Raw genomic sequence first — 21,592 nt, forward strand, 5'->3', positions numbered from 1 at the left:
ATCCCAATGGTTTTCCCTCAGAAATATGGGATCCCCTCCATCTTAAGCACCCACCACAACCTTTTTACCCCTGAATTCACCCCATTTGCCCCTCATGTGGGAAGAAACAGGGGGACCTGGGTTCCAGTGGGTGTTATTCCCATGGGATATTCCCATGGATTTCTGTGGGACCCCCAGGGTCAGCCCTACCCCTGCCTGGGGCCCACCCCCACCCTGTGACCCCCAGAAGGGCCCTCACCCCCTCAGGGGGATCCTGAGCGCCAAGTCCAAGTGGATGCTCCTTCCAAGGGCTACATCCCAGATGATCCCTAATCCTCATTCTCTGGGATCTGTTTCCCAGGGCCGGGCTGGGCTGAGCTTTCCCTGTGGCTGGGCACGATGTGGGGTCCCATCCCTGGGCAGTGGGACAGCAGGAGAGGCGGCACCATTGGCATCACAACAGTAACGAGGGTCCATCCCGCTCCTGGGGGCCGTAAATCCTGGCATCGGGGGTGCCATGAGCTCCAGCTCTGCTCCCGCCACAGATCCCGGGGCGCCCGGGGCTCTTGGCGATCCCAGGGTGCCGCCCGTCTTCTGCAACATCTGCTTTGATCTCCCGGGGCCCCACCTTGTTCCAGCCGTCACCATTCCCACTCCCAGCCCTGCAATTTCCCGGCTCTGTGGCTGTCAATGGAGCAGCCAAGAGTTTCCAGATCTGAGGTTTTCCCGCTTGAAGCCAGTCCCAGCGCAGTTTTGGGGTGAAAACAGCTGTGTTTGGGCTCTGGTTCTGCTGCACATTTTCCTGGTTGGGAGTGCTGGGCACCTGTGCTGGAGGTCCCCGCTGCTGCCATGGGACACACCGGGGAGCTGGGATGCAGAGGTGCTCGATGGGTGGTGATAGCCAAGTTTGGGTGGGTGATGGTGGCCAGTGTTGGGTGCGTGACAGTGGCCAAGACTGAGCAGAGGATGGTGCCCAGTGTTGGGTAGGTGATGGTGGCCAGCACCGCGTGGGGGCTGGCCCTCCATGTTAGGTGGGTGATGGTGGTCGACACTGAGGGAGTGACGGTGGCCAGTGTTGGGTGGTGAAAGTGGCCAACAGTGGGTGAGGGATGGTGGCCAACACTGGTTGGGTGACGGTGGCCAATGTTGGGTGGTGATGTTTCCCAGCATTGGCTGGGTGATGGTGGCCAGCACTTGGGTGAATTATGGTGGCCAACACTGGTTGGGTGACAGTGGCCAACCTTGGGCCTTCGGCTTTGCTCCTGATGCATTCCGATCCCCGCAAGCGCTGGAGCTTCCGAGATGCTCCACCTTGGAGTTCGGGAGGAATTTGGGAGCTGACCCCGTGTCCCAGTGAGGTGTCTCCACCCCTTGGTGGCAGGGTGGGGCAGGGCTTTGCTGGTCCAGCAGCTGCTTGGGCAAGTGCCGGGCTGGCCGCAGGCCAGTGGCTGGGCCAGGAGCTGGTGCTGGAGCCACCCTGGGAACTCCTGGCAGGAACGTTCTCCGCCTGGGCTCCAGCAGGTTCATTTGGTTTTGGGGCGGATCTGCCGGTTGCGTAAGGTCGGGAGACGCAGCTGCCACCTCCTTGCCTGGGTTCAAACCACTTCCCCTCTCCAGCTGGAAAACCGGGGGCCCCTGGAGGGCGGGAGAGGGTTTCCAGGTGGGATTGGGGCGTGCAAGACGAGCACTGCCCAAGGGGAGCATCCTGTTCCCTGTTCCCTGCACTGCAAACCCCCTGGGGCTGAAAATCCTGGAGCTTCAGGAATCCCTGACGAGATTCAGGAGGAAACACCGGGACATGCACCCAGACCCAGATTTACATATTTTCAGTGAAATAAAAAGCTGGGGGTGAACAGTCTTGGAGCTGGAACTGGTTCCACAAACCTCTCACAACGAACAGGATAATCCAGAGTGCTGGATTTTGTTGGCAGTGTGGGGTTGGGGGGAAGTTTTGGGGCTTTTTATTTGTTTTAACAGTGGGATAAACCAGGATCCTCAATAGAGACAGCTCAACACCTCATTAAAATAGAAATTAAAAGCAATTAAGCAATTAAATTGTGTCGTTTTTACAATGGGGTAGGCTGGGAGCGGCTCTGCTGAGCACCGCACGCTGTGGAGGGGCTGCAGGCCAACAAGGACCCTCAGAAAACATCCCAGAATCCCTGGAAGGTTCCTCAGAGGAGGGATGTGATCCCCTGTCAAACCTGTGGGGCAGGGAATGGTCTCGACCCCGCTGGGGAGTGGCCCAACACAGATATATCGGGATATTTCGGTCTCTGCAAATCCCAGCGTGTCCTGCCCGGCTCAACCCGACTCAGAGGGATCCAGAATGACTTAAAAACCCTTTCAGAAGATTTAAGAGGGTTTTAAAATCATCTTTATTGACATAAAATTAGTTTTAGAGCCCTGCCAAGCGCTAATGCTCCCAGTTGTGAAACAGTTTGGACAGCTCACTTCACCCCTCCTCGAAGCAGGAGGTTGAAGTGGAGTGCATCTGAGGGTGTGCCTGGGAGCCTGGGTTTTTGTTGGAATTCAGTGAACTCAGCCCCTGGTGTCAGGCCGAAAATGACAGATTTAGCTGAAACAAGGGTTTCCCCCAAGGGTGTGACACAGCAGAGAGTTCATGGGGCTTTGTGATGAGTGACAGCAGGCCGCGGCCCAGGGAATTTGAGTTGGAGTTTGGCTCCAACACCAACAATGCTTTTGTTTTTCTTTGCTCTCTGGGGAGTGTTTGCAGGCAGGTCATGGTTGTGGCAAAGTGAGGAGGGCGTCCTTTCAAACCTGAAAACAATGAAGAGAATGAAACACCCCCCAAAAAAATGACACCTCCACTCCCCTGGCACCAACCAGCTCCCTGCACCATAAAAAGGGGGAACCCAGCCGCTGCTCCCACACGGCTCGGCTCCGCTCGCATCCCGAGTTCCAGCCTCAGCTCAGAATTTTGGGGACCCCTCACCATGTCTCGCCAGTCCTGTGCTCTCGGCAAGGGGTTCAGCTCCAGCTCCGTGTGTTTCGGGGGCAAGAACAAGGTCGCATTCGGCTCCGTGTCCCGTGGAGGATGCCGGGGATCCGGTGGCGCCGGTGGCTTTGGCAGCAGGAGCCTCTATTCCCTGGGGGGCAGTAAAAGCACCTCCCTGGGAGGATTTGGGGGGGCTGGTGGTGCCTGCAGAGGCTTCAGCGGCCAAGGAGGCTTTGGCTTTGGGGCTGGAGCAGGATTTGGGGGCGGCTATGGTGCGGGGAGCTTTGGTGGAGGCTTCGGCAGTGGCTTTGGTGGCTTTGGAGGAGGATTTGACGGTGGGATGGGGAGCCAGGGCTTCCCCGTGTGCCCCCCGGGCGGCATCCGGGAGGTGACCATCAACCAGAGCCTGCTGGCCCCCCTCAACCTGGAGATCGACCCCGAGATCCAGAAGGTTCGGACGCAGGAGCGGGAGGAGATCAAGAAACTCAATGATAAATTCGCCTCCTTCATCGACAAGGTTTGGAGGGGCTTCACCCTGGGCTCGGGTCCTGGCTTCCCATGGCTCCGGAGGGTGGGAATGACCGGGAGATGCCCATCCAGTGCCACCTGGAACTGGGAGTTGCCCAAATCACCATAAACTGAAGGAGCTTGGGGCTGTTTTTAAGGGGAAAATGGGCTACTTTAAGGGGAACATTGGGCTATTTTGAAGGAGAAGGTGAAATTTTTTGGGTGTTTGCGGCTATTTTTAGTGGGATTTTGGGTGATTTGGGCTACTTTTAAGGAGAAGATCGTATTTTGGGTCATTTGGGCTATTTTAAAGGAGAAGATGGGATTTTTTGGGGAATATTTTTAAGGAGACATTGGGATTTGGGGTGTTTTGGGCTATATTTAAGGAGAAGATGGGATATGCAGTGATTTAGGCTATTTTTAAGGAGATAATCGGACTTTTTGGGTGTTTTGGTATATTTTGAAGATGTTGGGACTTCTTTGGCTATTTTGAACAAGAAGATGCCAAACCCATGAAGTTCATTGTGTTTCTCCCATTTAGAGGCTCCAGAATTGTGGAGGGGAGGTGACCCCCTTGTGCTCACTCACCCCATCCACTGTGGTCCTACCTGTCCTGTAGGACTGGAAGTTTTCCCACAGTAAATGGGAATAAAATATGGAAAACACACGGGGAAAAATCAGTAAAAAGATGGGGTTTTGAGGGAAGAATCTGACTTTTCCCACCTGTTCAGGTCCGGTTCCTGGAGCAGCAGAACCGAGTCCTGGAGACCAAGTGGAAGCTGCTGCAGGAACAGGGGGGTGCAGGAACGGGGGGCAGGAACCTGGACCCTTTCTTTGAGACCTACATCAGTGGGCTGAGGAAGCAGTTGGATTGTCTCTCCAGCGAGAAGCACCAGCTGGAGACAGAGCTGAAGAGCTTCCAGGACATGGTGGAGGACTTCAAGACCAAGTAGGTTGTTTGGGGTGCCTGGTGGTGACTAAACAGAGAGAAAAACTCACTTCAAGCAGACAAAAAAATGGAAATATTGATACTAATTTCAATATTGATTTTTTTTTTTGCAATGGTTAGAAAATGTAAAATGTTTGGGGGAAGGTGAGTTTGGATGAAAAGTGGTGCTTTCTCAAGGTATTTCTCAGCTTTTCTCAGACTTTCTCAATATATTGCTGGAATTGTGCTTCTCCCTGAAGGAGGACCCTCCACTGTTTGTCTTCCTCAGTTAAGAGTCAGTGACATTACAATTTAATTAATTAATCAGTTGCTAAACCCAACTCTAATTTCCTTGTGGATTTCCTCATGGATTCCTTCCCATAATATCCTTCAGGATTTGAGAATTTCTTTGGAAGGTTGACAGGAGTCTAAAAAAAGGAAAGGAAAATTTTTCCTGCTGTTATTTATTATAATATATAATTTACTGTAGTCTACAAATACAAAATGTGTCCAGTTGGAAAAAGTAGAACAAAGACTGGAGAAATGAATCCACTTGAGGAATTGCACAAAAGAGTGGGAAAGGAAGTCTGGGAGTCATTGGAATCAACAAGACCTGGGATCAACCAGAGGTTGCTGGGTGAAAATTGACTTAATATTTGGAGATGAGAACCTGAAAAATTTGGGTCCGTTTGGGATTTTGGGGTGTCCTGTGCAGGGCCAGGAGCTGAACTTGATGATCCCTGTAAGTCCCTTCCAAATCAGGAGATTCCATGACACCTGTGAGGAGCTGGAGGTTCTTGGATCTTGTGGAAGGAGCTTGGAGTGGCCCCAGGCACCGGGACTCACTTTAGCAGAGCCGGAATTCCTCTTTCCAGGCTTTCCTCACCCAGGCGCTGGAGATGCAGGAGCCAGGGCTTGTCCCAAAAGGCGAAGCGCAATTCCCTGTCCATAAATCTCCCTTGTGGCAGATCTATTTTTGCCGAGTTCATGAGTCTGAGGCCAACAATGTTCATTAGGCTGAGCCAGAGCCAAAACAAGCAGCCAGATTCCATCTCCCTCCTTCCCATCCACAGGTACGAGGAGGAGATCAACAAAAGGACAGCAGCTGAGAATGAATTCGTGCTCCTGAAGAAGGTCAAGTCCTTGTTTTTAACCTAAAGGGACTCCAGGAGAGCTGGAGAGGGACTTTGGACAACAGCCTGGAGTGACAGGAGAAGGGGGAATGGCTTCCCACTGCCAGAGGGCAGGGATAGATGGGATATTGGGAAGAAGTTCTTCCCTATGAGGAGGGTGAGGCCCTGGAATGGATTTCCCAGAGCAGCTGTGGCTGCCCCCATCCCTGGAATTTTCCAAGACCAGGTTGGACAGGGCTTGGAGCACCTTGGGATAGTGGAAGGTGTCCCTGCCCATGGAAGGGGGTGGAATTGCATTTAAGGTCCCTTCCAACCCAGACCATTCCATGATTCCATGAAATTTTAGATTAACCGGTGTGTGCCGGGCAGGTTTTCTCATCCCATCTCTGGTGCAGGACGTGGATGGAGTCTACATGGCCAAGGTGGAACTCCAAGGAAAACTGGATTCTCTGTCAGATGAGATCAACTTCCTCAAGTGTCTTTATGAGGCGGTGAGTACTCCAGGGACACCGGGATGGGAGAGGGTTGTGGCACCATAAGGAAACTCTGGAAAGGCTAAATCTGGGTTGGGCATCACCTGCAGGAGCTGTCCCAGATGCAGAAGACTGTGTCTGACACCTCAGTGGTTCTCTCCATGGACAACAACCGGAACCTGGACCTGGACAGCATCATTGCCGAGGTCAAGGCGCAGTACGAGGAGATCGCCAACCGGAGCCGGCTGGAGGCCGAGTCCTGGTACCGCTGCAAGGTGAATGTGGCACACGCTGCTGGGGTTCTCCAGTGTCCAGGGGGGTGGGAGAGCTACTGGTGGCAGCTCAGGCCATGGCAAGATCTGGGATGTCACTGGTGCTGGTCCATCTAGAGCGGACCTGGCACAGACTTGCTCTCCTTGGCTTCCCTGCGCTGGTGTGGGAGCAACTGTGAGGTCACAATGGACCCAATGTTCTCCTGCTGCTTCATCCCACCAGTACGAGGAACTGCAGGCGACTGCGGGCAAGCACGGGGACAGCCTCAAGGACACCAAGACCGAGATCTCAGAGCTCAACCGCATGATCCAGAGGATCCGAGCTGAGATCGAGAGTGTGAAGAAGCAGGTGGGTGTTACGTTCTTTGAGTAATGAGGACAACCTCTTGGTCTTGCCCTTTAGAGCTTCCCTGAAGGGATATAAGTGTGGTGGGAATTGCTGGGCATGGGAAGGACCTGGGAATAGCTGAGCCTGAGTTGCTCTGGTTGCCCAGAGAAATTATGTATGCTCCATCCATGGAAGTGTCCAAGGCCGGGTTGGACATGGCTTGGAGCAACCTGGGACAGTGGAAGGTGTCCCTGCTCATGCTCCAGGTCATCTTTAAGGTCCTGTCCAACCCAAACCATTCCACGTTTCTCTGATCTGGGATCATGGTTTCATCTCCCACCCGCTGCCCCCACCCCATTCATCCTGCCCATGTCTTGCCCTCCAGTGCGAGACCCTTCAGACATCAATCGCGGACGCGGAGCAGCGCGGGGAGGTGGCTCTCAAGGATGCCAGGGACAAACTGACTGAGCTGGAGACAGCCCTGCAGAAAGCCAAGGCTGACCTGGCCCGGCAGCTCCGGGAATACCAGGAGCTCATGAACGTCAAGCTGGCCCTGGATGTGGAGATTGCGACCTACAGAAAGCTGCTGGAGGGCGAGGAGTGCAGGTGGGTGGGAAATAGTGAGAATTCCAACGTATCCTGATCAATCAATGGGAAAAATGTGTTCCATCATCTTCATAAAACATTAATGGTGTTACCACAAGCTGCGGACCATGGTCCTGTGGCTGTGACAGTGGAGCAATCCTGACCACTCCAGATGCTCTGGCAGGATCTGATGCTCCATCTCTTTTCCTTGCAGGATGTCTGGAGAGTGCCAGAGCTCCATCAGCATCTGTAAGTACTATTCCCACGGGAGCGTGGCGGGCTGGGATCAGTGCTCCCAAACTTCACGGTGGCATCAGAAGTAACCTGGTGCCTTTTGTTCCTCTCCGCAGCTGTGGTGGGCGGCAGCAGCTCCGTGGGAGGTGGATACGGCAGCGGATTGTGCCTTGGAGGAGGAGGAATTGGCTTTGGAAGCGGGAAAGGCAGCTGCAACACGGGCGGTGCTGGTTTATGCTTCAGCCTGGGAGGGGGCGGATTTGGTGCCGGGGGTGGATTCGGCTCCGGAGGGGCTGGATTTGGCTCCCTGGGTGGGGGATCTAATTCGGTGGTGGTGGGGGGATCTGGCACCATCCTGAAGAACAGCAGCTCCACCAGTCGGAGGCCATAGGAAAGGGATCAACCCCCTTGGCCCCGGCACCCAGAGGAGAAAGGGAGCGAATTGCGCGATGACCCCCCAATGACCACCGAGTGATGGGTGCTGACAGCACCTTAAACCACCACCCAAACTGCGGGTGGGAGACAAACATGGCCAAACCCACCTGCTAAGGACCGAGATTCCCAAGAGCATCTGAGAACAGCTCAATCCCTCGTGCTCCCCTCCAGCTGCTGGACACCAGGGTGCCCAGGTCTCCTTCGGGAGCAGGACCTGCCCATTCATGGGGAGCCCCAAACCCGGCTGGGATGAGCCTGTGGAGCAGCACCCTCCAAGCAAGAGGCACCTGACCACAGGCAGGAGCGGGGATGGATCTGAGTGCAGCTCCAAGTGCGGCGGGAAGCCTCGGCTTTTCTCAAGCTCTTGTGCTGGATCCAGGTTTAATCAGTGCCATGCATCAGCCACAGCTCGAGCTCTAAAACGGGAATTTCCTCCCGGTGCCTTGGCCCAGCTGAAGATGTGTCTCACCCAACTGACTTAATTTGCTTTTTCCCCCCGAGTTTCACTCGTGCTGTTGTAAAATGTTTATTTTTACTTAGGGTTCACCTTTCGCTCGGGACCATGGGAACAATCGTGTGTGTTTGCTTAAGCCTTTCTCCTTGGCATGTGCCATCCCCCAATAAACAAGAGAGGCAGAAACCTGGTGTGGTTTTCTCCCTGACCAAAGAGTTTCGTGTTGTGACAAGTCTTGTCTCTGATGAGATCTGAAAATGTTTCCTGACTTTCTCTTGCCCTTTCAAGTCTGAATTTAAAGGAACTCGGGTGAAGGTGCAACTGGGGCTCCTCTCACTTCTCTCTGTCTCCAAAAATGTGGGGGGTTTGTGAGTTTGGCAGGAATGAGGAGGGTCTCACCGGGGAGATTGTTGGAACTTTGGGTGCAGTGACAGTGACACAGTCAGGGGAGTCTTGGTGACAGCCCTGGCAATGAGCCCGCTCCTGGCAGAGAGAAAGAGGCAGACCTGGATCCTCCTCTCTGTCCTGAGGGATCTCTGGATGTGGCAGAGACTGTTGTCCCCCCATGGTCCCCACCAGATCTGAGCAGACTTCGTGGATTTTAGCAGACTCTTCCTTTCCTCCTTCTCCTCCTAAGCCCTTTCCATGCTGGAGTTAGCCAATTTGGGCTGTCCCCCAGCTATCCCACCTCTCCCTGGCCACCGTCCCTGACCACACGACTGCCCACCCTGTCTTCCGAGGTGGCCCCAGGATGGCGGTGCCACAGCTGGAGCTCCCAGGTCACTCTTTGCACAACTCCAAGTGCTTTAGGAGCATCCTACCATGGTTGGTGTGGGAGAAGGAAAGGTGGTCATCACCCCTCCAAATAATTTGGAGCTAATTCCTCAGTATCCAGCAGTTTTTCCTGCTGTCTGGACTCACCAGGGACCCATGGATTGCTCTTAAGGGATCTCCAAATGGTAACTGAGACCGTTGGAAGAGCAAAACCTTCCCCCCCCCGCTCCATCAGACCCCACCTGTCCCCAAAAGCAGAGTATTTCAATACATTTTGATGCCCAAACTCCTGCTGTGGTTTGACCTCTTGCTCAGGAGACCTTGAATCAAATCCCTGGCCAACCACAGACTGTGCTTGGGGTGACTCATCCCGTTTCTCCCATGTTCCGTTCTGAGCTGGTAAAGGCTGAAGACACCCAGTACCAGCAGCGACAGGCGGAATGCCACAGTGGAATGTCACAATGCTGCCAGCATGGGCTTGTCACTGCTTGGGTGGGGACACAGTTTGGGCGATGGTTAAACATTCGGGGAGTTGTAAAAGTGACCTGAAGTGGTGTTGAACGAAAAGGCATTGACCTCCCTTGGCATCACCCCAATCCCTCAGAGTCACCCCAATCCAAACTGGATTCTGGTGGGAACTCCTGCCTAAGGAGAGACAAAGGGCTTCTCCAGGAGCACAAAGGCCATCATTAAAACAAACATACACCCAAATCCCTCCCCTTTTGTTCCTGGGATGCACCAGCAGTTAGGGGAAAATTCTCCCAGGCCGGACACAGAGGTGACATAATTCCTGCTTTTTGCTGAAGGAGAGAAAACATTTTCCGTGGTCTGAAAATAGGATTGGATTCATCAGGGTTTGTCCCTGCCCAGGGCAGGGGATGGACCAAGATGAGCTTTAAGGTCCCTTCCAGCCCAAACTGTTCCATGATTCTGTGGTTTCATGGTTTCCTCTCAGTTATTCAAGGCCTGTTTATTTTTACAGCATCATGGAACAGTTCGGGTGGGAAGTGACCTCTAAAGGTCATTTTCCTTCCCTGGGGGCTCCAGGAGAACTGTAGAGGGACTAGGAAAGGGTCTGAAATGATGGGACAAGGGGTGATGGTTTCCAGCTGGAAGAGGGCAGGATTAGATGGGCTATCAGGAAGGAATTCCTCCCCGTGAGGGTGGGCAGGCCCTGGAATGGATTTCCCAGAGCAGCTGTGGCTGCCCCATCCCTAAAAGGGCCCAAGGCCAGGTTGGACAAGGCTTGGAGCAGCCTGGGATAGAGGGAGGTGTCTCTGCCCATGGCAGGGGTGGGATGGGATGATCTTTCCACTCCTTTCCACCCAAACCATTTCACTTCTGCCCATCCTGTTTGAACTGAGAGGTGATGTCGATACCCAAATCCCAGCTCAATTTCCTAAGCTTGGCTGAGCCGTGGCCATGACTCACCGCCCTGCGTTATCTCTCCGCGGGCGCTTGGGGCTCCACCGTTTGCTGACTCGGGAACTCTCTTCCCCTGGGAACGGGAGAACTTTCGGATCGTGTCATCCCGCCCACAGAAGGAGAAAACAATCCTAACAAAAAATCCCCCAGGAAAATGCAACCAGGGGTTTGATAACGCTGAGGGAGGTGGGTCTTGCCTGGGCTGTTGGGGGACAGTGCCTCAGCCCCCATTTTTCTTGTCTGTGTACTGATTTCTCTTCTATTTTTTGATTTCTTGCCTAAAAATCCCTCTGTCCAACCCCCGCATTCCTTTGCTCCCACAGTGATGTTTTGATATTATATATATTTATTTTTTCAAAACTAGGACTTGATGACCTTGAAGGTCTTTTTTAGTCTTAATAATTCTGTGATCCTGTGATTTTTCTTAGCCTTATCTACTGCCCCAATCCACCTCTTGAGTCCTCCCAGATCCACACAGGTCCAGGAGGTGGGATAAACACAGGGAATGTCATGTTTTCCAGTGGAAATGCCAGTTGAGCTGCATGTCCGGGTCCCAAGGCACTTTTGGAAAAGGGTGTCTGGGCAATATTTTTAGAGGTATTTAAATATCTGACGATACCAGAAGTTGCTGGTGTGGATTTTCCAGAAGCTCTTAATTAATGTGCGTCCTGTGGGAATTCCGAGACCTGCACCAGCTGGCTGCCAGCACAGTTAGACGCCTCCAGAACTGTGGGTTTGGACTTCCCTATGTCCTAGGTGGCTTTAAAGTGTTGAAAAGCAATAAAAAAATTGAGTTTCTCTCTAAAAAAAATAGAAAATAAGACTAACTGTTATTTGATAAGCAAGGCAAAAGGGTGGATCTGTGATGATTTTTGGATTAAATGACTTACAGAGTCAACCCAAATCATTCATGATTCTGTGAAGGGTGGTGCATGCCCAGTCCCTGGAAGTGTCCAAGGCCAGGTGGGACAGGGGCTCGGAGCCACCTGGGATAGTGGAAGGTGTCCGTGCCCATGGCAGGGGTGGAACGAGATGGGCTTTAAGGTCCTTTCTAACCCAAGCCATTCTGGAATTCTGTGACAGATCAAAGTCTGAATCCATCCTCAGCCTGGGATTGGAACTGGAGGATTCTGACAAACTCCTGCCTTTCTAAAATCTACATCTGCCAAAGATATATTTGCATATAAACACCAAAATAAGCGAAACAACTGAAAAAAGTGGTGATTCCTCCAAGCCCTGTGCTCTCCTCATTTCCACATCTCTACAAATGAGTTGAGCTCTATTAATTGCATTTAAATTGTTCCAGGGCGCATGATGTGGGCAGCAAGGTTTGGGATCCCTCCTCTCACTGCATTCCCGGGGCTGTCCCTCTGTCTGCCCGCACATCCCACCACGGCAGCTGTGCCTGGTGCCTCTATGGTCCTGAAGCCTTCAGAAAATCCTACACAGGTTTCCCAGATGGGGTATTTCCTCACCAGTGCTGAGATTATCTTGGCGTGAAGACAGTGGGACATGCTTCAGTCCAACAATAAATGAATTTCCAGTGCCAGCACTGGCATCTCGTCACTGGTGAGGTTTTATTTATCAAAAAGGTGCAGAGCCTCATCAAACTGCAATTTGCTGAACCCTGTCTGTAGATTGAGAAACTCAATTCTCGGAGCCAAAGGCAATTTTCCAAGTAAAAAGAAGGCTGAGGGTGTAACTCAGGTGTGTTTTGTGAATTGTGAAAGCTGGGCTACAACTTGGCATGAGCCACAGTACCTGCCTGCAATGGGGCTTTGGAGTGAGAGATTTAAAGATAAACACGAGCAGGGAAACAACCCCAGCGGATGAAAGGCGGAAAAAAATGCCTGGTGTATCCTAGGGAGGCTCTTGCTGCTCCACAAGGTGTAGTATTCCTTAGTCATGGAGTGCTGGGAGCCCCAGTTGGATCTTTTTTGCCTTTTCTCCTGTATTAGAGGGTGTGTTTCTGGGTAGGGTCAATGTTTGGCAAATTTGAGATGGAAATCTTTAGCCACGCCACGCTGATGAAGACAGGAGCTGTCTCCTCCTTCACGCCCATGCAGACCCATCCCACCTCCAAAAATACATAAAAGGGAGCATCTGCTGCCCTCCAGCCAGAGGGACTGACTTCCCTTCTTCCACCCACCTCTTCACCACAACCCCGCCGAGCTTCTCAGCTTCTCCATTCTTGGCTCTTTTGAGGATAACCAGCCATGTCTCGTCAGTCTGTCTGCAGGAGCTTCGGAGGGGGCAGCAGAAGGGGCTTCAGCTCCTGCTCTGCAATCGGTGGCGGCTTTGGAGGCGGCAGTCGGAGCAGGAGCGGCTACAGCTCGTACTCAGTGTCCAGAGGATTCGTAGGCGGAGGACGGTGCGGGGGCTTCGGCAGCCGGAGCCTCCACAACATGGGGGGCAGCACCAGGATGTCCATGGGCGGGTGTTACGGTGGCGGGTACGGGGGCAGGATGGGCGGCTTTGGCGGGAGCTACGGGGGCCTCGGCAGCTTTGGGGGTGGAATGGGTGGAGGAGGAGGAGGAATGTGTGGCTTTGGAGGGATGGGTGGAGGTGGAATGGGTGGTGGAGGAGGAATGGGTGGCTTCAGTGGAGGAATGGGTGGCTTTGGTGGCGGGATGGGTGGTGGAGGAATGGGTGGCTTTGGTGGCCCAGGCTTTGGCATGGGTGGCCCTGGGAGAGGCGGCCCCGGGATCCAGCCAGTGCAGATCGACACAACCCTCCTGCGTCCGGTCCATGTCGAGATCGATCCCCAGATCCAGCAAGTTAAAAACCAGGAGAAGGAGCAGATCAAAACCCTGAACAACCAGTTTGCCTCCTTCATCGACAAGGTGAGAGATTGTGCCTGATTAAGGTCAAAATTAGGAGGAACTTCCCAGCTGTGCAGAAACGTCCTTTTGGAGCTGAATCCCAGCAGGCAGAGAAGCTTGAGCAGAGCCTTTTCATTAAGGGAAGAGATGGGAATCTCTCCTCCACAGCAGATCAAAGCAATGTCTCCAGGGCTTTCATCTTCCCTGTTGCACCAAGCTCTACTCTGAGGTTACTCTTGCAAGCAGGTTCAGCACCTCCAACCTCCGCAGGTTTTGGGCACAGATTCTCCCTCCTCCACTACTCTGCCCAAACAACTTCCCATTTAAGTATTAATTTATACATTTTTCTCTTTGTTTTCAAATCTCCAGGCTTTTAAATCTAGGCTAGAGATCAGATTTCCACACTGTCTGCAGTGGGGATAGACTCGGAGGAAGGGCAATGCGTAAAAGCTCCTTTGAGTAGACAATTATTAGAAATTTCTTTTTTTCCCCAATTTTGCAGCTTAGGCACCAACAGAAATTAAAAAACCCCAGAGTTAATTGGTTCTCTCATCACCATGCAAATCCTTCTGAGTGATGCAAGAGATGTGTTGGTGGGAGCTGTTCCCATGTGATGGTGGGTCCTCCGTGTCTTGGCTGTAGGTCCGATTCCTGGAGCAGCAGAACAAGGTGCTCTCCACCAAGTGGGAGCTGCTCCAGCAGCAAGGGCCGTCGGGGCCAAGGAAGAACCTGGATGTGATCTTTGAGAATTACATTCAGAACCTGCGGAGGCAGCTGGACTCAATCCTGGCGCAGCGGGGGCAGCTGGAGTCAGAGCTGCAGAACATGCAGCAGTACGTCGAGGATTACAAAACCAAGTGAGTTGGAGCCAGGAGCAGCTCAAGCAGCCTTTTTGTCACTTTAATTTCCCCCAACTGCTTTTTATTTTGATGGTGGAGATAGTTTTTCAGCCTAAATATTTTAATTTAGTGTTTTTTCCCTTTTCGTTTGTTTCTCATGGCTCTAGGCAGGAAAATCCATGATCTCAGTTTGTACTTTTCCTCTCCATAGGTATGAGGAAGAGATCAACCGGCGCACAACAGCTGAGAACGAGTTCGTGGTGCTGAAGAAGGTGAGTCACAAGCACCACAAAACAATCCCTCAGTATCTGGCTTTACCTGTGCTTGAATGGGAACTGTGGAGTTTTTAAGATCTCCCAGCTGATATCTGGAATCCCTTATATTCAATTTGCATAATTGAATGAAACCACGACATTATCTATTTTTAATTATTTATATTTATGGTTATAGAATTATATATAAACATAATGATGTCCCAGTGAATAACACCAAACCCTCAGCACGGACAGTGATTCCCACAAGCCTGAAGGATTCCCAAGAGGAAACAAAACTATTTTCTGTGGGATCTTTCCTTTAGGATGTGGACAGTGCCTACATGACCAAAGTTGAGCTGGAAGCCAAGGTGGGAGCTCTGACAGACGAAATCAACTTCCTGAGGTGCATCTATGAGGAGGTAGGAGCTCTCCCTTCTCCAGGGAGGCTGGAATTGCAATGAGGAGGCCAAACGTTGAGGTTGGCCAGGGTGTGCAGGTGGATGTAGGCTTGAGATGGTGCCTCTGACTCATGTCTTGGTTGCAGGAGCTGTCTCAGATGCAGACGATCAGCCGGGACCTGTCTGTGGTGGTGTCCATGGACAACAACCGGCACCTGGACCTGGACAGCATCATCGAGGAGGTCCGGCGCCAGTATGAGCAGATTGCCCAGAGCAGCCGGGCCGAGGCTGAGGCCTGGTACCAGAGCCAGGTGAGTTGGGAAGCAGTCAAGGCTCCTGGGTGTGGCTTGGTGATTTACAATAATTTATGGTTGGGTGAGACACCTCTTCAAGCTAACGGGGCTGGAGCTCGTGGGGCAAGGAAGTTCCAGAGGGATTGAGCTGCTTTTGAGGTATCTGACTCACTGTTCCCAATACGTCCCAAGTTCATTGAGGTGCATGGCACTAACCTCTCAATAAAAATGGCCCAAAATGCACTTTAAAGAGAAAATTCAGCCCAAAGTGGCTTTTCAGAAGCCAAGAGATTCTTTTTAGTGTCACCAAGATCCATTTCAAAGCTCAAACCCCATGACTGAGTCCCAGAATCACACTGAACATTGAGCTGGGCATCCACCGGCAGCGCAGTGGGTCCTCATAGCATCACCTGAGCCTTGAAACTGGGGACAAACCTCCTTGAGGCACCAGGAATGTGTTAGTGATGGGTCGTTCTGTCTTGGTGCCATCAGTACGAGCAGCTCCAGAGCACGGCCGGCCGGCACGGGGACAACCTCCGGAACACCAAGATTGAGATCCAGGAGCTGACGAGGAACATTCAGAGGCTGCGGGCTGAGATTGAGAATGTGAAGAAGCAGGTAGGGGTTGGTTGGTGTGTCGGGGATGAGATCAAGGACATGAAGAAAGGAAGGGGCTGGTTGGTGTGTCAGGAGAAGATGGCAGCAAGTTGGATCACAAATGACCATGAGTGGGGCAGAAACCTTCCATCACCCCAAGTTCATTTCATGCAGATGTTTATTTTCCTCCTGATTTCTCCTCTTGGGGCTCTGAGGACTGATCATCAGGGACAAGATGAGGTCTGAGAAAGCTCCTGTTGTGCTCCCCAGAACCAGCAGCTGCAGGCAGCCATTGCTGAGGCTGAGGAGAGGGGGGAGATGGCCCTCAAAGATGCCAGGTTGAAGTTGGAGGAACTGGAGAGTGCCCTGCAGAAGGACAAGGAGGAGCTGGCTCGCCTGCTGAAGGAGTACCAGGAGCTGCTGAATGTCAAGATTGCGCTGGACGTTGAGATTGCCATGTACAGGAAGCTGCTGGAGGGAGAAGAGAACAGGTAAAACACCTGAGCTCTCATTGGGTGTTGTAATCTACACCGGACACCCCCAATATTGACTGTAATCCCAAACCAATTCTTTGGGCTAACGGGGCGGACCTTGAGATTGATGCTGTGTGGAATATTCTGGGGGTCAGGACCCAAAACTGGCTCCCTAGAGGCGGCAGAGCTGCTGCCCCATCGCTGTCACTGCTGAGTTTTTAATGAACCTCAAATCTGGAGAAACCTCATTGTAGAGAGGAATTGCCAACCCCTCCCCTCCTCCAATTTTTTCCAAAGTGGCTTAGGAGGGTGAACCAGGAAAATGATTTGACAGTGTAAACACAGTTTAAAGTTTTTACAACCACTATTTTATTGGGTAATTAAAATGTCCAATTTCCTTCCCAGGCTGTGCAACGACGGCATGTCCAATGTCAACGTCTGTAAGTATCGGCCTCGGGGCCCTTCAGAAGTAGCATAAGACTCTGTTTTTTCAGAGACAGAGCCTGAGACTGGGCAAAATGGGAACATAACGTGTGCTTCTCTTCCAGCTGTGGTGGGCAGAACCACTATCTCTGGAGGCAGAGGAAGCATGGGAGGAGGATTCGGAGGCAGCGGCATGGGAGGAGGATTCGGAGGCGGCAGCTGCGGAATGGGAGGAGGATTTGGAGGCGGCAGCGGCATGGGAGGAGGAATGGGAGGAGGAGGCATCTGCGGAGGAGGCAGCAGCTTTGGAGGAGGCAGCATGGGCGGCAGCTGCGGGATGGGGGGAGGAATGTACACTGGGGGCTTCTCCTCTGGAAGCGGAAGGATGTGTGGCTCTGGCGGGGGATCGTCCTCCGTGCGGAGATGCGTCACCACCACCTCGGTCAAATCTTCGGGAGTGAGATTCTGAGCCCCGAAGGTTGACAAGGAAAGAAGCATCTCCTCTCTCCTCCCGGCAGCAGCCCAGCCTCCCGAAGCCCAGCTCCGGTGTCCTGCAATGGGATGAACTGTGTTCCTCCCACCCAACTCGTCCCAGCTCCTGGTCCCACCTGGGGGTTTGGTGGCGATGCCGTGGGTGTCCTGGCACCGGTAGCTGCCTGGCAGGAGGGGCCGCTCTGCCTTCCTCGCTGTGTTGTACATTTCTTGTGGCAAACGTGTATAAAACCCCTCTTTCCTCCTCGCTCCTCCTGTTCTGTGTCCCTGGGATGCTTCTCTGTGTGTCCTTCCCATTATTCCCTTTGAAGGCCTTTGGGGTCAGGGTGGGTGTGGGGCAAGCGGGACTCGTCCCCTGGGGAGGGGGCATCTCAGCAGGTGGCCAGAGGGATGAGCTGGCCCAGGGTGGAGCTTCTGGGCAGCTTTGCTCACTTGGCAGCCCCAGGAGTGCTGCCAACAGGAGCTTCCCTGGCGCTCCAGCTTCCTCTCCACTTGTCCCTGCTCTCGGTGACATCTGGGACACCTCAAACACATCTGGACTATTCCTAAGGAGAACAAAATTGCCCTTCAGTGCCTGGCTCCCATGACACAGTCTGAGATGTCCTGTCCCCACCTCCCCCCCTCCTCTGTGGGCTGCCCTCCTTCCTTGGGATGTTGCCATTCCCAATAAATTGCAGAGAATATTCCTGATGTTGCTGTGTTGCTGCTTTGGGAGCTGCTCGGGGCAGGGTGGGAGGGGATGTCGTTCTTCTGCCCGTCCCTGTGTTTTGAGGGAACAGATCAGGGTGGGGATGGATCAGGGCAGGTGCCCCAGCTCAGAAGATGCTCTTGACTCTCACCTGGAGGCACAAGCCTATATCCACAATGGTGGGGGCCTGGATCCTCCAGCCAAACAATGAGAAATAAGAGCCCAGGCTGGAGACCTGGAATCACTGAATAATGGAATGGTTTGGGTTGAAAGGGACCTTAAGGATCATCCCATTCCAACCCCTTGTCATGAACAGGGACACCTTCCACTAGTCGGGAGGTGTCCCACCCCTTGGACCAGCCAATGCAATTATGTTGCTGCTTCTGAGGTTCCTTTTGGATCATCTCCAGGTGCAGGAGACTTTGACCTGTGTTAGGGGAAGGAGATGGCACCAGTGTTGCTGTGGGCTGTGGTGGGAGGGCAGGTGAATAGGGATCAGGATGTTGGCCAAACACCTGCAGCTGGCTGCAGTCAGCCACAAACTCATCTGCCCTGGGATGAGCCATGATTCCAGCCGTGGGAACGTGATGGGCTGGGAAGGTGTGATTCATCCCCAGCTGTGAGCTCAGGTACCATCCTCTCCCTGAGAGGCCGATTAATTCCCCAGTGGCTCATCCCTGCTCCAAGAGCAGGGGGGAGAGATTTGGAGGAGCTCAGGAGGGGGTTTGGGAGGGGAGTCTGGAGTGTTTGATCTGAGTTGTGCTGTGGTTCCTCCACCACCCGGAGAGATCAAAGAGGCAGAAAACACTGTCAGTGGTGGTTCAGGAGTCCCACAACAGCCTCTGGGAGTTGCTGATGTTCCCAGAGTGGGCCAGGAAGCTGCAGACTGAAGAAGAGGTCCAGGAAAGGCAACAGGCTTCTTGGCAGTGAGAATTCTCCTGTTGGAAGCCCAGCAGGAGGGTGCCAGGATTGGGGAACATGGCTGGGTTTGGCCCAAATAAAGATGCTGAGTAAGCAATGCCTGTGTAAAGCTGGTGTTGTGCTAGGAGCACTTTGAGGTTTGGCTTGGGGCAAGAGTCACCTGTTTTGGTGCTTAATCACTTGTTTCGGTGCTTAATTTTGAGTGTTTCTTCTCACCTTTAAAATCCAGAACACAGCTTTGTAGCACCATTGTGAGGAGTTGTTGCAACACCTCCTCTGTGTGAGATCCATGACGGAAGCTCTTGGCTGGGTCAGATGCGAAGCTGGAGCGTGGCTCGGTCTCCATCCACGTTTTCTGCCGAGCTCACATTTTGCCTGGTGTTGATCTTACAGTGTTCAAGTCCTTGTGTAAGAGATCTGAGGATCGGCTTGGTGTTGAGTCTCACCTGGAGGAGGCCAAAGTGACTCCAGGTTTGGAATAATCTGCACATCTTGTCTGAAGACGTCAGAGTGACTCAATCTGGGTGTTTTATCTGCAGGAGCTGAGTGTGGTCAGCACCCAGGCATCTGGCTGACTTTGCAGATCTTCCTCCTCGTTGTGGAACCTCCTTGTGGGATGTTCCAGTGAAGTCCTGGTGCCTTCATGCAATGGGTTTGGCAGTTGGGAGGGAGGCCAGGAGAAGGGACGGTCTGTTTTCTCCGCCTCCACCCGAGCCCTTCTGCAGCTCCCCCGGGCTGCTCACCATGAGCGAGTGTGCTGGGCATGGGATGGTCTGGAGAATGTAAATCTCCATCTGGGAGATGACCATGGAGAAACCAGCCCATCTTGATTGCAGCTGCTTTTGGAAGGGAGGGTGTCCCCTCCAGGCTGTGGGGATGCTGTCCATTCTCCTGCTGAAGGAACACACACCTGGGTAACCTTTGGCCAACCACTGGTCCCCCTCAAAGCTTAATAACCTTGTCCCTCAAGGGTGGGATAACCATTGGTCAGCTCTTACCTGAGTCCATTGGGGGTGGGAATAACCCTTGGACAAATGTTTTCTGAGTCCCCTCATGGGTGGGGCAATCCTTGGCCAGCTCTTTCCTGAATCCCTCGGGAGGGGGATAACTCTTGGTCAGCCAGGAGCTGGGAGCGGGAGAACTCTTGTTCACGTGTTGCCGAGCCCCCCAAGTGCGGCATAACCCTTGGCCAGCTCTTACTGGGTCCCTCAAGAGTGGGATAATGCTTGGCCAGATGCTGACTCCTTCAAGGGTAATGTTCTCCCCTCCCTCACACCCTGTTCCATGCAGACCATGGGGCTCAGTACCCCCGTCCCAGTGACAGTCAGGGACATTTTTGTTTCTGATGCCTTGTGATACTTTCAAATTTTCACATTTATTTGCCCAGATCTCATTGGAGACTGAAAATTCCTTCTGAAGGTCTGTGCTCATACTTAGGTCTTTTGAATGGCCTTAAATTCATATTTTAAATATTTTCAAGGGCTAGAATGTGCATTTTCTGTCATTTTTTCATTTATTGTGCTGTCTGTTTTCTAGGAAAATGTGAACATTTTCTATTTAATTCATTAAATTATTTAGGTATTTAATTGATAATATCCAGGTAGATAAAACCTTCAGAATGCCTCTTAACTAGTATTTACAGATTTGACTTCCTTTTAAATTAGAACCTACTTTTTTTTTGGAACACACTGATATTATTTGTATTTTCTGTAATTAATTAAAATTTCATTTCCATGCAACACAAAAAGAAGGGTTTATTTCAGAGACATCCTATCAAACACATTTCTAAACCGCATTCCTAAACCACATTCCTTTCCCAATAGATTATTTGGAAGCAAAAGGTTATACTGTGCCTTGGGGGTTGTAACAGCTCCATTTCTCAGCAGGTTTTTCCATGTCAGTCATCTCATTTTTGGGAAAAAAACAGGTAAATCAGAGGTCGTGGGATTCACCAGAGCAGAAGGAATCCCTCACCACTTCAAATTGTTCATCTGTCGCTCCTCTTCCGTCGTGTTTGTCTGTCTGTCCCTGACATCATCACCGAAGGGTTCCCGAAGTGCCGCTTCATTGTTCCCCAAGCTGTCATTCCCTGTCACCCTCAGAACACTGAGGAGTGTGAGATGATTCCAGTCACCTTCTTCCCTCTGCTTCAGCATCATCCAAAGCCCCAGCTGGTTGTCCCAGATTTGGGGAGTTGCAAGAGGAGGGAATTTAGTCCACAGGCAGAAGACACTCCCGTCATTGTAGTGACACCACATGCTCTACGGAGATGTTTTTCCTCTGTAGCAGGGGAATATGCTGAGTCTTCTCAAATTTTAGTGTTGTGAATTCCCATTCAGGATTGGGAAACTTCTCCTGAAATGCCAAAGGCAATTTAACATATAAAAAGGGGATTTAGGGTGTGTGTGAGGAATTGTGAAAGCCATATTATAGCTGGGATTTCATCAAAACGTTGCCTTTCTGTGGAGCTTTGATAGGGAGATCTCTATCTGGAATTATTGGGAGCCATTAATGAGGGCTGGTTATCCAATGAGGGGCTGCAGAAAAGGGGATCATGGGCAAAATTGATTTCCAAGATGTCATAAAGATACGGGAGTCCACTTAGTCATGGAGACCTGCCTCTATGCTCTCGTTTTATTCACCTCTAGATTACAGGGCGTGTTTCGGGGCAGCCCCAAATATGGCAAAGCTCATGGAGAATCTGTCAACAACCCTGTGCTGATGAAAATACTAAATTGCTTTCCACCTTCACGCCCAAGCTGTCCCAGCCCACCTCCAGCAGTGGATAAAAGGGAATGCCCAGAGCTGCTGGAGCCAGAGAAGATTGCAGACTTCTCTCTGCTCTCATCAACTCCGTTGATCTTTCTGCTCTTCTGGATTTTGATTCTGCTTGGAAAAAAACAGCC

At 52.1% G+C, this 21,592-nt stretch overlaps 2 protein-coding genes across 2 annotated transcripts; both read left to right on the forward strand.

The window, feature by feature from the left end:
* Nucleotides 1-2,936: 2,936 nt before the first annotated feature.
* Nucleotides 2,937-7,789, forward strand: LOC309583379 (keratin, type II cytoskeletal 4-like; the record flags this gene model as incomplete). Its single annotated transcript, XM_082299039.1, has 9 exons — nucleotides 2,937-3,455; nucleotides 4,177-4,394; nucleotides 5,447-5,507; nucleotides 5,902-5,997; nucleotides 6,090-6,254; nucleotides 6,475-6,600; nucleotides 6,965-7,185; nucleotides 7,379-7,413; nucleotides 7,515-7,789. 9 exons carry the CDS (start codon nucleotides 2,937-2,939, stop codon nucleotides 7,787-7,789), a joined length of 1,716 nt encoding a protein of 571 aa, XP_082155165.1.
* A 4,913-nt stretch (nucleotides 7,790-12,702) lies between these two features.
* Nucleotides 12,703-17,054, forward strand: LOC309583462 (keratin, type II cytoskeletal cochleal-like; the record flags this gene model as incomplete). Its single annotated transcript, XM_082299158.1, has 9 exons — nucleotides 12,703-13,329; nucleotides 13,951-14,165; nucleotides 14,359-14,419; nucleotides 14,725-14,820; nucleotides 14,946-15,110; nucleotides 15,585-15,710; nucleotides 15,960-16,180; nucleotides 16,568-16,602; nucleotides 16,711-17,054. 9 exons carry the CDS (start codon nucleotides 12,703-12,705, stop codon nucleotides 17,052-17,054), a joined length of 1,890 nt encoding a protein of 629 aa, XP_082155284.1.
* Between the last annotated feature and the right edge of the window lie 4,538 nt (nucleotides 17,055-21,592).

The sequence above is a fragment of the Coloeus monedula genome, assembly GCF_965178545.1.
Source record: "Coloeus monedula genome assembly, chromosome: 30".
Lineage (NCBI taxonomy): Eukaryota > Metazoa > Chordata > Aves > Passeriformes > Corvidae > Coloeus > Coloeus monedula.